The sequence below is a fragment of the Rhinoraja longicauda genome, chromosome 11, assembly GCF_053455715.1.
Source record: "Rhinoraja longicauda isolate Sanriku21f chromosome 11, sRhiLon1.1, whole genome shotgun sequence".
Classification (NCBI taxonomy): Eukaryota; Metazoa; Chordata; class Chondrichthyes; order Rajiformes; family Arhynchobatidae; genus Rhinoraja; species Rhinoraja longicauda.
The window spans coordinates 33,466,176-33,482,766 of record NC_135963.1 but is presented as its reverse complement, the minus strand read 5'-3'; the positions used below and the strand labels follow the sequence as shown (position 1 = coordinate 33,482,766).

The window sequence follows — 16,591 nt, the reverse complement described above, 5'->3', positions numbered from 1 at the left end:
CAGAACAAATCAATAACATCAGCAGTATAAATGTGCTAAAAAAAAAAAAATTACTTTTACCCCTGGATAAGAGAAGGAAACGAAGAAACATTGAAACAAAGATTGGAATCTAACCGGGAATAAAGAATACGAATGTGTGTGAAAAGTTAGGGAAAGCCATACTGTAATATCACAGTTCTTTCCAGTATTTCATAAGGACAGAATTGCAAATGAACATTCTGGTGGTCAGAATATTGAGATATGATGCGATAAATATTTTAATCTCCTCCCATGTCCTTGCAGAAAAGAGAGAAAACATCCCTCTTCTTTGAGGCAGGGGTTTTAAATGGCATCAAGAAATTATCCACCACTTGGACAATAAGAATACGAATCTTAGGCTGCTGTTCATCGACTACAACTTAGCGTTCAACATCAGCATCCCCCTTATATACCTTCGTTATCACCTCTTCCCCAGCCAACAATGGGCCATTATGGGCTCTACCCTTCCTTGGTACAGGAAGGCTGTGGAGGCCGTCAATGGATATTTTTAGGGCAGAGATAGATAAATTCTTGATTAGTATGGGTGTCAGGGGTTATGGGCAGAAGGCAGAAGAATGGGGTTAGGAGGAAGAGATAGATCAGCCATGATTGAATGGCGCAGTAGACTTGATGGGCCTAATTCTGCTCCTATCACTTAAGAACATATGAACTAGGTCATCTGTTGACGGCCCTGCTTTGTTCCTGCCTTTTTTTACTTCCAGTTCCTTCCCGTGACTTGGCAATATAGTGGGCAATCATCTGGCATTGCAGCTTTTCATACCATTTGTTTTGCAGATTCTGTCACAGCAATCATAAGATGTTGATTAGTATATCGCTCATAAGAAAATTTAATTTTTCAGAATATGGCCATTAATGGTGGTCCACGTGAATTGATCATCACAATTGCCCTCGAGAAGGTGGTGACGAATCACCTTCTTGAATCAGTGCAATTGTGATGAAGTACTCCGAGTGCTGTTGTGTTGAGAAATCCATGATTTAGATGTAATGACAATGATGGAATAACAATATACTTCCAAACCATGATCGTGTGTGATTTGGAGGGGATCCTGCAGGATGTAATGTTCCAATGAGCTTGCTGACCTTGTCTAGGAAGGAACTGCAGATGCTGGTTTACATCGAAGATAGACATAAAATGCTGTAGTAACTCAGCGGGACAGGCAGCATCTCTGGATAGAAGGAATGGGTCGAGACTCTTCCAAAGAAAGGTTGCTGTCCTTGTCCTTCTTTGTGCCGCTGGTTGCAGGTTTGGGGGGGGGGGTTGTTGGATTAACTGCTATGCATTTTGTAGATGCTGCACACTGTAGCCTTATGCACCAGTGGTGGAGGGTGTATGTACTAGTGGTGGGAGGTAGGTGTTAATCAAGTAGCTATTTTTGTTCTGGACATTTAAATATAGACTTTTACAAGATAGTTTGAAATGGCTTCAGTAATTTAAATCTCTGATGCAGATTTAAATCGAAAATTTAACAAAATCTGAAAAGTTGATCTCAGAAAGAAAACTGTTTACATACTTGTATTATTTACTTCTCTGTTAGCCTAGTAGACTCTTCAAAAATTGACTCTTTTTCTAAACCAGAATCTCCAGTTATGCCTCATCACATTTAGTGTTATGTGCTCAGTCAAAAGCAGAACATAATGAAAGGATATGTGTAACTGTGGGGTGCAGCATTTTCCTCTTACCTGATGGTGAAATATGCTTCCAAGTTATGGTGGGCTCAGGTTTTCCATTTGCCACACAGAAAAGGGTGACATTGCTGCATTCATTCACAACAGAGCTCGCAGAGATGTCAAAGATTTTTGGTGGAACTAAAAAGACAAAGAGGGAGAACAGAAAACAATTACTTGGTTATATAAATATACATTTTTCTAAATCACTGATTCACAACATCAGACATTGTTAGGAGTTGGTGACAAAATGGTATTCTCAAGAGTAGAAAGATGCAAGTGATAAATGTTTAGCTTTTATCAGAATTCCTGTATTATGAATATTGAATAACCTGCCCATTCATTTGCAACCTACTGGAAACAAATTCTCAAACAGGCACAACGTTATACATACACAGCAAATAAAGCAGACCACTGTAGATGCACGAAGTACATCCATGGATAGAAAACTTGAATTAATGTTTTGGATCAAGCACCTTCCATCAGAATTTGGAACAGAGCTTGATTTGAATTTTGAGGACCTGAAATGTTAATTTTGATTCACTATTTACAGATGCTGCCTGACAAACTAATAGTTCCATTATATGTTTGATTTTCTTTCTAGCATTAGAGGCAATTTAATCTGGATATACTAAGACAAACATTGCGTGAAATTTTAACCGTATCCACCAGATGAAACTGAATGTCATAGAGTCATGCAGTGTGGAAACAACCCTTCGACCCAACTCGTCCATGCCGACTAAAATGCCTCATCTGAGCTTGTCCCATTTGCCTGTATTTAAACCTTTCCCATACAGATAGCTGGCTGAGTGTCTTTTAAATTCTACCAGACCAAGAGGACCCGTTGGGCCCAAACCTCTGCTGCATTGGTGCAGCACCCTCTGCCCCCCCCCCTCCCCCTCGCAATCTAATTTTCCAGAGCACCCTACCATGCAGAACCTTATCAAAGGCCAAGTTGAACCATATAAACAAGAAAAAATAAAGTGCTGGAGTAACTCAATAAGTCAGGTGGCATCTCTGAAGGACATGGATAGGTGACATTGCGTGTTGGGACCCTTCTTCGGACTGATTGTAGTGGGGGGGGGGGGGGGGAGCAGGAAAAGAGATAGGGGCAGGACAAAGCCAAGAAAGTGATAGGTGGATACAGATGAGGGTGATTTCATTGCGCAAGTGAGTGGGCAAAAGCTAGAGAAGAAAAGACACCAAAAAACTATGAGATAAGGAGAGAAGTGGTGTGAGATTGGAAACTAGACATCTCGGTGGAAGGGGACATGAGGATGGGGGAGGGGGGTGGGTGGCGGGGGGGGGGGGGGGGGGGGAGGGGGAGTAGGGGAGTACACACAGAACAGAAAAGGGAAAAAAAACAGTGTCCAATAAGGCATACATGACCTCAAAGGGAATGGCTACATGGGTTTTGTGCATTTTCTGCCTATTCCCTTTCCTGCTGATCGCCATTCTACTTTCTGTCTATACACTAGGCAAGGCCACCTCGCTGCAACTCCTATCAGTGACATCCTCAGTCTCCCAGATGATCGCAAGGTCAACCAGCTGCTGCTCCAGTTCCCCAAAGCAGTCTGTGTGGACCTGCAGCTACCAATTCCACTAAAAGACAGGTGTTATGAAAATTGCCGGGCTAAATGGAAAGGTGACAGACATTAATGAAAAGCTATAATAGTTAAAATCACCCACAACATGTTGACAAAAAAGTGATACAAGTGAATAATCAGTTGAATTGGAATCCACAATTAAAACTGTGTGAAGTTGCCAAATCAGGAACAGAAAGCATAAACTTATCTTTCACCAGACAATTAACTGTTTATCAATCAATTTACTTGAATATTTTATGATATACACATTTTTTTTTTCTTTCCAGATAGTAGATAATGGACACATGCCTTTCGGTCCACCGAGTTCATGCTGACCAGTGATCACCCCGCACACTAGCACTCTCCTACACCACCGAGTTCATGCTGACCAGTGATCACCCCGCACACTAGCACTCTCCTACACCACCGAGTTCATGCTGACCAGTGATCACCCCGCACACTAGCACTCTCCTACACCACCGAGTTCATGCTGACCAGTGATCACCCTGCACACTAGCACTCTCCTACACCACCGAGTTCATGCTGACCAGTGATCACCCCGCACACTAGCACTCTCCTACACCACCGAGTTCATGCTGACCAGTGATTAACCCGTACATTAGCACTCTCCTACACCACCGAGTTCATGCCGACCAGTGATTAACCCGTACACTAGCACTCTCCTACACATTAGGGACAATTACAATTTACAGAAGCCAATTAACCCACAAACCTGTCCATCGTTGGAGCGTGGGAGGAAACCAGAGCACCTGGTGAAAACCCACATGGTCATGGGCAGAATGTGCAAACTCCATTCAGAGAGCACCCGTAGTCAGGACCAAACCCAGGTCTCTGGTACTGTAACGCCATAACTCTGCCGCTGCCACCCTTCTTCTGAAATCCCAGTTTCATGATTATTGGGCTTCCATTCAATGTCATTTACGATGAATTAATGTACCAATGGAAACATAAGAACCATGTGTTCATGCATGTGCACACACTCACAGGCACACACACACACATACACTAAGCTTAATGATACAGTTACTAATTTGCAATCAGGAGAGAGAAATCCAGCTAATATTTTTCTGCGTAAATTTAAAATAATAAAGACAATTATTGCAGCCTTATTACCAAAATAGGTTAAATCATAACTTCAACTCATGTACATTCAATCTTATATTTCTGCGAATACCTTCTACACCAACTTATCGGCAAAAAAATGTTCCGAATTCACTTCTCCATTGTAATTACATTTTATTTTTTAAATGTCACTGTTAAATATTCAGGAATAAAAATTGGTAGACTCCTCACACCAGGCCAGCTAGAGTCAAAGAGCATCTAATATCTGTCATCAGCTTTAATGTAATGAGTTGCAAATGAAGGCTGAATGTCACCAGGCATTTTTCAATACTTGACTCATGAAATCACTACTTATATCAGAGTTCATTAATTGCTGTGGCTGTATCAATAACACACACTGAGAAACTATCCTTAAATCTTAAATCAAGCCAATTTTTCATCCAATTTGCTTAGTACTTCAATAATCTCATGTGTGATACCTTGTTAAAGGTTTTGTTAAAGTTTACATGCAACATGCCGACTGTAATTCTCCATCCATAGAACGTTGCTAGATTCGCAAAAAGCAATCTTCTTTTCATAAATATCACAGCTTCTAGTTATTTTCTCTTTATCAAGTATTTGGTAATTTCATATTTTATTAAATATTTCAAAATTGCCCTTTCTACAGGTATTAAACTAGCTACCCTTTAATTAGCTAAACCAGCTTCATTTTTCATTAAAAAATGTATAGTACATGGTCCACATTGCAAATCGGTGAAGGAGTATTAACTTAGCACTTGCTTCAGGCTGATGATGTTAGTGGTAGGGAAAATAAATAAAAGGAGCTCATTCAACATTACAAATTTCTCACCAATCAGAAGTATATAGAGTATTTTAACCTGACGAATTGTGCCAGTATTCAATGGAATGCTATTTAAACAACCCATCAAATATTACATGCTGTTGAAATCAATGGGAAGTAATATTTGCTGTCTCTGGTATGGGGTATATCACTGACATTGCAGCTGACCCCAAAATTTTATTTAGAATAGAAGTTAGTTCAGTAATATTTTTTGTTGCTTTATTAACTATGTAGAATCATGGCTATCATGAAGTCTCGTATTCAATTGTGTCTATTTCTATTGAGTGTCAGAGGAAAGATCTTATCAGAATGCCAGAACTCAATACGGATTCTTATATGAGTCGATTTAAATGATCGTCACTTAATGGTAGTGGAAATTCAACTCACTATAGTAATGGCATAGGAAGAGGAAAACATTTGATTTATCAATCTGTTTGTTTTTCTGATCATATTTGTGCTTTGCATAAACAGATTGACAAACCCTTCAGTGTTACTTCAGTGTTGGTTAAGTAACTCACAGCTGCTTGCCGTGTTTTTAAGCATTATTATGTAATACCAGACCCGTTGGGCCCAAACCTCTCCTGCAATGGTGCAGCACCCTCTCCTCCCCCCCTCCCTCCCCCTCCCTCCCCCTCCCCTCCTCCTCCCTCCACCCCCTCCCCTCTCCTCCCCCTCCTTCTCTCCCTCCCCCTTCCACCCCCTCCCCTCCCCTCCCCCCTTCCCCTCACCCCCCACTCCATCCCCCTCAACCTCCATTATCCTCCCTCCCGAGGAGATAGATTTAAACTTTAAAATGGGAATAACTTTAAAAATATAACACCGATTTCAATGAAACTTCGTCCATTAGCACCAAAGGGATGACGGTGAGTGAGGTGGGCCTAAAACTGTCGTGCTATTGTGTACTGTTTTGGCTGTAGTTCAGGAACAAACAAACAAACAAACAGAAGTTTTAGTATATAGATAGAAGAGACTTATGAAAAGACATACATAGATGGACACAATATTTGGTTTAGATTATCTGCTTTCCCTTTTCAATTACAAGATTGCAATCTCTGAACGTTTCAAAACTATGAGTACTGTGCTGTGTATAGACATAAACACAGGTTTGAACTTTTTAGGAACTTGACAATCCATCAGTGATCTTGGTAAGTAAGGTTTGGCAAAATAGATGGCATAATTGAAAAATAGTTGCAGTAAATAAGTTACATTTTCAGGTGTTGCAAAAATGTAAATTTGATAGATTAGTAGGTATGGAATGCTTCTCATTGTGAAATGGTACACAATATGCAATTAAAACGTGACACACTGAAATGTTTCACATGTAAACTTAAAATATAAAAGCTAATGCCTTCAAAAATATCAGGAAGGCCTATTAAACATATAATTTATTTATTCACAGGTTTTGTCGAATTAACATACGCATTCTAATAGAAACAAAGAAACATATATTGTGTTTCTTTACCTTGTGACTCCTGCTCAAATATATTTTGTACATTCCAACAATGACTAATTTTGCTGTACCGATGTATATTTGGTCCAAATTTTAATGTCAAATATTAACATATCAAATGCAGCACATAACTAACATCTGCAACAATAACTAAATGAAAATTCACACATGGACCATCAGGTTATATCTTTAGTAATGTATCAATTGCATTCAGGAGCACAATTTTAAGAATCACAACTGAATAGATGTTGTCGTTCTTTAACAAAGTTGGGAACAGGACGCAAACCTTATATTGAATGGTCAAAATTATTCTAAATTCATTCATTTGATTCCTGGAAGGGCAGGTTTTATCATATGAGGAAAGATTAAATAAACTGGGTTTGTGTTCTCTTAAGTTTAGAAGAATGAGAGGTGATCTCTTTGAAACTTGACCAGGTGGATATGAAGTTGAGGATTCAAATAGCTATGCACACTAGGGGCAATTTAAAGAGGCCACTTAAGCTACAAACCCACATGTCTTTACTCAAGAGATTTTATTTTTCTAACTATGTTGGATCTACATAACCTTGATTGTACCCCTTCCTAGGGAAGCATATAACAAGATGGGCTATCAGAGAACAATTTTAATCTTGTGTTACCAATAGGGCTCCTGTTCTGGATTTATTCACATTATTCACTGGATTTATTCACATTATTCACTGGATTTATCTGCCGATGCCCCTCATCTGCCAAAATTAGTCATGCTCTTCCCTACTTGCCAGCTATGTTAAACAACACCTTGGACATCTCTTGCGGACTTTCCAACTAATATCACTGTGTCAGTTCTCTTTCCTCAATCTTGCTGTCTATTGTGAAGTTTCTGAGGAAATTCAGCCAGTGAATGTGAAGGAAGTCCATCATGTCTCTGCAACCACAATGAGATGTAGAAATCTAGGATTCTGTTATAGATTTTAAAAGCTGAATCTGCCAGGTCACCATTCCACTGGAGTCCGTAATTTAAAGTCAAAAGGGAATTTGAGATCATTCTTTTAACAATATTTTGTTTTACTTAACGCTTTTAATTATTTTTGTGTTTTACATGTTTTGGTTGACATTTTAAAGATTTTAAATATTATCTTTTCTTACACTCCAGCTTTACTACATTTTAAATTTTACTACAGTGCAAAGACATGCTGGTTTGTTGGTTAATTGGCTTCTGTAAATTGTGCTTAGAGTGTAGGATAGAACTAGTGAATGAGGGGACTTTTGGATGGCGCGGACTTGGTGGACCAAAGGGGTCTGTTTCCATGCTGTGTCTCTAAACCTTTGAAAAAGGACAGCACAGTGGCGTAGCGGTACAGTTGTTACCTTACAGCATCAGAAACCTGGGTTTGATCCTGACCACGAGGGCTAACTGCACAGAATTTGTATATTCTACCTGTGACCTTATGGGTTTTCTCCGGGTGCTCCAGTTTCCTCCCACACTGCGAAGACATACAGATTTGTAGGACAGTACTAGTGTACGGGGAGATTGGCACGGACGGTGGGTCAAAGGGCTTGTTTCCATGCTTAGATTTTTTTTTTAGATTTTTTTTAGATTTAGAGATACAGCGCGGAAACAGGCCCTTCGGCCCACCGAGTCCGCGCCGCCCAGCTATCCCCGCACATTAACACTATCCAACACACACTAGGGACAATTAAAAAAAAAACATTTACCCAGTCAATTAACCTACATACCTGTACGTCTTTAGAGTATCTTTGCTGTATCTCTAAAGTCTAAAGTAAAGTCGAAATGTATTTTAATGTTAGACATTTTAGATCTATAAGAATCACTTTTAACTGTAACATTTATTCTCAGTACAAAAAGAAATGAAGATTTGGAAACATTTCTTTATGATGTTTAAACTGTATAATTCTCTTTTGGATACAATTGTGGAAGCAGAGTCTTGTAATTATCTCTAAAAGGAAAATGATAACTACTTGAGAACCAGGGATATTAAAGTGATAGTCTGAGCATGAGAATGAAATTAAACTAGGCATTCTGACTGAAAGCATCTACAGTTTCATGCACCACAAATGGGAAAAGCAATTGGCCAGAAATATTCACTTCAAAATATGTTGAACTTTGAGCAGGGGCCATCAAATGAATCGTGCAGTGTGAGCGAGAAGAAGTAATTGTTCATGGAATTAACAGTAAGTAGTAGTTCACACAGGCCAGTTTCAAAACACAAAGCAAGCAATACATTCCTCATGTAAACTAAATAATGATTTAAATTAAATACCTTGCTGAATCCTCCTCCGAAATAAAAGATTCAGCCATGAAGCCTACGTAACCCAGGAATTAACCCTCTTAAATAGGTTTCTTAATGCCATTTCTTTAACTAGGTTGCCACCTTATTTCCAATTTCCTTCACACATCCTGGTGCAGTGCTGATTCCCTGTCAAAATCCATGATGAGCAATGATTTCTTCTTTGTGCTAAATAATGTCAGATTGTAAAATAATTTCACAGTTGTATAAAAACAGAAAATACTGGAAATACCCAACAGACCAGGCACACCCATGGAGAGTGGACTGATGAAATATCATTGATTTGAACTGTGAACTCTTTCACTCTTTAGACAGGAGCCAAATGACTCACTCAGTATTTCCAGCATTTCTGCTTAGATTTCAGATTCCCAGCATCTGTTGTTCTTTTGCTTGCATGCTTTTGGTGGTTTTGTTTTGTTTCTCTTGAAATCGACTAATTAATCTCATTGTTCACATGGCACAAAATAAATGGGCAGCAAGCACTTTAAATGGCTGCCTGGGAGGAGAATAATCTACTCAGACCTTACTAGTTTCTCTTTTGTTAGGCAAGCCACTTGCCTCTTATTACACACAGAAGGAAGCTGATTCTTTAGACTTGACTACTCTCGAGTCTTAGTAACCCAAGGCAGCAATGCCCTTTTTCTTTCTCTATTAATGGCATTGACTAAATTGTTTTCCATTAGTCATGAGAAAAAAAGATTTGCTTTTTACAACATCTGCTTGTTACAGCTAATGGCCTCTCACATTGTTATTGTCAATGGGTATCAATTAGTTGCATTTATCATGACAATGCTTTCAGACACAACTCTCTCCTCAGTTCTTGATTACTTATTGAAAATAATATGTGTAAGTTTTTAGAATAAAACCAATTTCACAATCCAGGACATGCTGGGGCAAGGTATAGTGGTTTGTAAAATATATATAAACGTGTTTAACATACATTACTTTGTTGGTTATGTTAACAGCCTTGTTACTTCACCTCAACGGGCCTATTTATAAAAGCTTCATTTATTAATCTACAGTAGAGTAGTACAAATCATGGACATTTTAAATTGGTGGGCTTCATTGATGCCACACATTCAACTCTTTTCCCTGTGACCATTCACGAAAACAGAGGAAATGGAAGAGGAGCAGTAACCAGACCCTTGATATTGTAGCAGCCTTCGACTGATTATCATTATTTAGATGAGTGTGAGGATTGAGTTTGGAGGAGATCTTAGTGGGTATACAATTTGTATGAGGCCTGGGGCTTTTGATCCAAAAGAAAAATGTAGATAAATGTGAGGTTATCCACTTTGGCGGCAATAATAAGGAAGCAGATTATTATCTCAATGGTGTCAGATTAGGTAAAGGAGAAGTGCACCGAGACCTTGGTCTCCTTGTACACCAGTCACTGAAAGTAAGTGTGCAGGTACAGCAGGCAGTGAAGAAAGCTAATGACATGTTGGCCTTCATAACAAGAGGATTTGAGTACAGGAGCAAAGAAGTCCTTCTGCAGTTGTATAGGGCTCTGGTGAGACCACATCTGGAGTATTGTGTGCAGTTTTGGTCTAATTTGAGGAAGGACGTCCTTGCTATTGAGGCAGTGCAGCGTAGGTTCACAAGGTTTACCTCTGGGATGGAGGGAATGTCATATGAGGAAAGATTGAAAAAAACAGGCTTGTATTCACTGGAGTTTAGAAGGATGAGAGGGGATCTTACAGAGACGTATAAAATGATAAAAGGACTGGACAAGTTAGATGCAGGAAAAATGTTCCCAATGTTGGGTGAGTCCAGAACCAGGGGCCGCAGTCTTAGAATAAAGGGGAGGCCATTTAAAACTGAGGCGAGAAGGAACTTTTTCACCCAGGGTGTTGTGAATTTGTGGAATTCTCTGCCACAGAGGGCAGTGGAGGCCAAATCACTGGATGGATTTAAGAGAGAGTTAGATAGAGCTCTAGGGGCTAGTGGAATCAAGGGATATGGGGAGAAGGCAGGTACGGGCTATTGATTGTGGATGATCAGCCATAATCACAATGAATGGCGGTGCTGGCATGAAGGGCCAAATGGCCTCCTCCTGCACCTATTTTCTATGTTTCTATGTCACCCATTCCTTCTCTCCAGAGATGCTGCCTGACCCGCTGAGTTACTCCAGCATTTTGTGATACCTTCGAAATGGTCAATGGTTCTATATTATCACATGTATAGACGTATAGTGAAATTCTTTTTTGCATACAGTTAGGTAAATTATTGCCATACCTGGCATATGTACCATAGGGTATGATTCCATGGATTTGCAATGGATTATATTCATAATCCTTTTTTAGTTTAATATAGTTTAGTTTAGAAATACGGCAAGTGCAGGACCACATGGGGGCACTGCCCATCACTGTCAAAGTCCATGTGCAATGACATTGTCGATCTCAGGCTTGTTCCAGCAGCTTAGTTCTGGTCTTCAAGGAGAAGGCATGGTGATCTCAGGCTTCTTCTTGCAGTTCGCCCTTGCCTTGAGAGGTGTGGCTGATGGTACAGCTTTCTTACTGGCAGTTCAGTTTCGAGCTAGAAGAGGCGACATTGTTGGTCTCTGGATTATCCTGGCAGGCAGTCTTCGCCTCTGTGTATGCGTTGGCGCAGTCCCTCGTTGTCTGTGGGCAAGAAGAGGTTCTGGCCACAAAGTCCTGAGCCTCAGGTAGAGGCACTGGCAGTGTCGGGCTTCTTTTCCTGGCAGTCTAATGTTAACTAACAGGTGGTGCTGGAGGTCTCGGGTCTGTCCCGGTGGCTTCGTCTTCCTTGTACCTGCGACAGGGGAACACAACTAGGAGGGAGGCACCCCATTTCCTTGTCCTTGTCTTCTCCTTCTCCTTGGCTCGAAAGCCTGGGTTTTGGAGAGAGTAGGCTGTCAAGGTTCAAGTTGCCAACCGATAGCAATACTGCTGGGAATTGGCCTCTCGTGGCCTGTCAGCCAGTTAAAGGGATCAGAGCGACATCCAAGGGACAAGGGGCTGTCACATTATCTATCACTTGCCTGGCTTTGTTCCACCCCCACCTCACTTTTCCGGCTTTCTCGCCCTCCCCGCTCACTCCAATCAACCTGAAGAAGGGTCCCGACCCAAAACGTCATCTGTCCATTCTATCCACAGATGCTGCCGGACCCATTGAGTTCCTCGAGCACTTTGAGTTTTGTTCAAGGTTTCAGAATTGCAGTTTACTGTGTCTCCAAAATATCATCGGTCTACTTCCCTCACAGTTGCTGCTTGACACTTTCTATTGCTCCAGCAGTTTGCATTTTGACACTTATTTGATAGCTGCATATTAGGCTAAATTTTTTTACATGTTGTGTCCAAGAGATAAATCATCCTCCTCCACATTTCACTTTTTCTATCACCTTTTCCATTTCCAGTAGACAGTGGAGAAGATCAAATCAAAATCCTCTCCCCCCCACACAGGAAACGTAAATGACTTTTTACATTACTGAAGAATCACCCTTGTCTGCATCGCATTCTGAATGTTGAATTTCCTTTGTATGAAAAAAAACTTCCTGATATCAATCATAAATTTGCTCTTCACTAAACACTTACTAGCACATATATTGTGCTATTAATTAAATTAATAGATGAAGTAAATTATGTAAATTAATAGATGACGTTTCAGGTCAAGACCCTTCTTCAGACTGAGAGTCAGGGTCTCAGTCTGAAGAAGGATCGCAACCCGAACCACCACCTTTTCCTTTCCTCTAGAGTTGATGCCTGACCCGCTAAGTTACTTCAGCTTTTTGTGTCTATCTTCAGTTTAAACCAGCATCTATAGTTCCTCCCTACACTACAACCATAAAGTGCTCACAAGAGTATTCGCAAACAAAATAAGGCAATGATTCATGTAAAAATATGTTAAGTTCATAAGTTCATAGGAGCAGAATTAGGCCATTTCTTACATCTGCAGTCTCTTTTGTCACTAACAAATAAGAATGTTTATAAATTTTAGTTAAGAATTTTAAAAAACCGTCAAGAAATAACTGAGATTTTACCTAACATTAATCAATTATTTTGAATTATCGAATTTGCACCAGGGCACTGAAACTCTGACCTGTCTGGAGCCAGCAGATCCCTTCCTATTGCTGACTTCCGTGGCTGAATTTGCAAGCCAGTATTTCCCCCCCCCTCAAGGCAGTGACTTCTGTTAGTCTGGCAAAACCGATAATATGGCAAAGCTCTGGAACCAAGGGTGCCGGAAAATCAGTGGTGGACCTGTACTATAAATATAGATATGTGCTATTAGTTTTCAGTTTGTAAACATTTCTAAAAGTGCTTCTATCTCATGTAGTCATGCAATGCATTCCTAGCCTGAACAGTGCATTCCAATGCATTCCTAGCCTGAACAGTGCTCCATTCCACTTTGAGGAACAACATCATTGATGTGATAATGTCATGCTTCTCATCCTGTGAAAAATATCTGATAGTTCTTTGGTATTCAGCGTGAAAGATCAGAGGTGTTTTTGATAGCAAAGGCTTTTTTCTTTGGCTCATTTTCTTAAACTGTAACAAGCACATAGTTATCAGTTTGGAATTTTGCCCACATCTGCACTCATTCCCAGAGTAAGTACATAATATTTTAAAGATAAATTCACTTTACTTTGAAATATTGCATCTTTCCCAATTTTTCTTCTCTCAGATATCTAGTAATACGAATTTCATAAAGGGAGTCTTTCTTTCATATTCAAGTAAACTACATCTGTCTGTTCATGAAGGAGGATCCTAGTCTGAAATACCCTTTTGTCATTTCCCTCCATAGTTGCTGCCTGACCCATTGAGTTAGAAACATAGAAACATAGAAAATAGGTGCAGGAGTAGGCCATTCGGCCCTTCGAGCATGGCTGATCATCCAGCAGTTCCTTTTGCTCAAGATTCCAGCATCTGCAGTCTCTTGGGTCTATTATTTATCTATCTATCTTTTGCTTTGCTAACATTCCATTTATGTTAAACAATATGAATATGTGTTCTACAATCTTTATTACATCAACAGATAAACCCTTGCCAATTTTCCTGCTGGACATTATCCAGAGTTCAGGTCTCTAGTCGAAGGGGACACAAAGTTAATCTCATTCCCACATTTTTCATTGTTGCCATGGAAACATAACATAGGCAAATCATTCAGAATATCATACTTCAATGAAACTCAAGCTACCTGATGGAAGCGGAGTTCATTATCTCACATAAACTCACCTTCAAGATATCTGAAACAATTAGATTTTTGAAATGTTCTACATTTCAATTACATGTTTTTTTGATGCTTGATCAGCACATTCCAAAATGTTACAATGTGGAAGATGAAACCAGACATATTAAAACAACTAGATTCCTCAGACCATGATTTGTAAGATTCTACGATGACAACATCAAATCTGGAATTGAAGTTGGTCGCCAATTTGGGAACAACATTGTTTTCCCAATGTTTTCATTGGGATTATATCGACTAATGTGGTCAATGACCATAATGGTGCACGATGAGTTGCTACTTTTGTATTTTATCTTTCCACATAGGTGGAAAGTAACCAGCTTAGTTTCCAGAAGAAAATTTCTGGAAAAAAGGTCACTGCCCTGAAATGTAAATTTGATTTGCTCTCTGCTGTCTCACCTGCTCAGTATTTGCTGTTTTTATTTCAGCTGAGTTTTAATCCTGTCTATAAGTTATTCTTGCCCTCCCACTTTTCTAAATTAAAGGGATAGTATTATAGGTTCATTTTGTTGACAATCGAGAATAGGTAAGAAAAACAAGAGCATGAAGACAAACATTAATTTCAGGATTAATAAGGATAAATTCACGTTCATTCAAAAGAAGCATGTTATTAATTAATGCTATCTTCCTATGACAACTTTTAAAGGGTAAATCCATTTTTAATGATTACATGTTCTAAGGTTTTGTGTACCTCATAATGGAAATAGACAGTCCAATATCTGTGAATGGAGAGATAATTATTAATTGTCTCTGCAGGCAATCATTTTAAAGGTCACTGGGGCATAGATTGTTGATATTAGTCACCAACTTTTAAATGCTATGCCAGCAATCTTTGTGATTGTTTTCCAATTGACTCCATGTGGAGTCAAATTTGCTTATGCTGTATAATGTGGAATATGCTTCTGCTGATAATTTTAACAAAATGAGGAAAGCTTATTTTAACTTTTTTTGGGCAACTGTGCATTTATCAGGGAATGGCACACATCAAAAGCTTTCTTTTTTTGCTGGTATTTATGCTAATTTGCATCAATAGTATTATGTTATCAGATTACTGATCGTTTTACAAATCAAAAGGGACCTAAACAATTGATCCTAACTCTTCAATAGACTAGAATGATAGAAAGTTTCAGTATTTATGAGGATTAACTTGGCTCCCAGTTTTGCTAATCTGACACAAGGGCTTACTTTGCATGAGGCATATCATTTGCAAACAGACATTTTCAAATTAACTTGAATTGGTTATTAAAACTGCCCAGAGCTAGTTGTTTGTGGCATACCTGTACAAGCTTGAAGTTCTTAAAAGTGCTACAGCTCCTCTTAAAATAACCAGTTTCAATGGTGGCAGAGGTATGAGGATATGTCATGAACCTTGCTAAACTGAGATTGACATTGGGGCAGGAGTTAAGAGTACAGTAAAAGCCCAAATGAAAGAAGAAAATTGACAATTGGATGACAGGAACCCCAATTATTCAATAATAGGTTGCGGCACCAGTATTTATTGTCCAAACCTAATGGACTGAGCTGAAAAGCTTGCTATTTCAGAGAGCAATTGCAAACTGCATGAATGTGGGGAGATGTGTAGGTTAGATGTGGCAAACTTCCTTCCCTCAAGTATTATATCTGTGAACTATATGGGTGCTTACAACAATCTAGTTGCCAAGGATCCCATTTCAGAGGCCCACTTTTTATTCCAAATGTGTTTAATTGCTTGAATTTAAATTCCCTAGGTGCTATCCTGGGTTTAAAAAATGTCTCAGATTAAATGTCCTTGATATTGGAAAATAGTTCAATAATTTAATCACTTTCCTACCATATACAGTTTGAAAAAAAAAACATTACTCCATAATACAAACATATGTTGAGCCAGCTCCAATATATTTTGGAAACTGGGAATTATTCCTCGCAGAAGAAAAAAGAACATTCAACACACTGTAATATCACTCCACTGTCTGTGATAACACCTTTGATGAAATATTGAACAGATAATTTATTACAGTCTTTTTAATTTTTTTGTTATTGCCAGAAATATTCTCTAAGTTGTCAAATATATGGCAATGGGACCTATCCTTTAATTCTTTCTTATTTTCTCCATCTTAATATGCAGATTTTACTGTCAATTCTCCTTTGTTACCAATCATGTCAAGCAGGACTCGAACTGGAATTTTAAAGATGGATTTTTGTTTTCCTCCCCTTCATTAATGCAACACCAACATCAGTATCCTGTATCAAATTACTTTATAATTGCAATACAATCTTTAAACTTAAAATGATCACAAAAAGAACTCGAAATATTGTAAAAGATCAAATTCTATATTATATTATACAATCTTGCCAGGTTTGTGTTTTTGTTGAAGGGGGAAAGTTGTTGGAAGTAGTTAGGGAGATATTGTACACAGCAAATTGCCATGGGTGTGGAGAGGAGGCTTCC

At 39.1% G+C, this 16,591-nt stretch overlaps 1 protein-coding gene across 1 annotated transcript in view; it reads right to left on the bottom strand.

Annotated features, from left to right (window-relative positions):
- Nucleotides 1–16,591, bottom strand: part of negr1 (neuronal growth regulator 1) — a 379,243-nt gene that overhangs the window by 142,934 nt on the left and 219,718 nt on the right. The window contains exon 3 of the mRNA XM_078407348.1: nt 1,720–1,845. Within this exon, the coding sequence (XP_078263474.1) occupies nt 1,720–1,845 (126 nt within the window). The remainder of the gene's footprint in view (nt 1–1,719; nt 1,846–16,591) is intronic.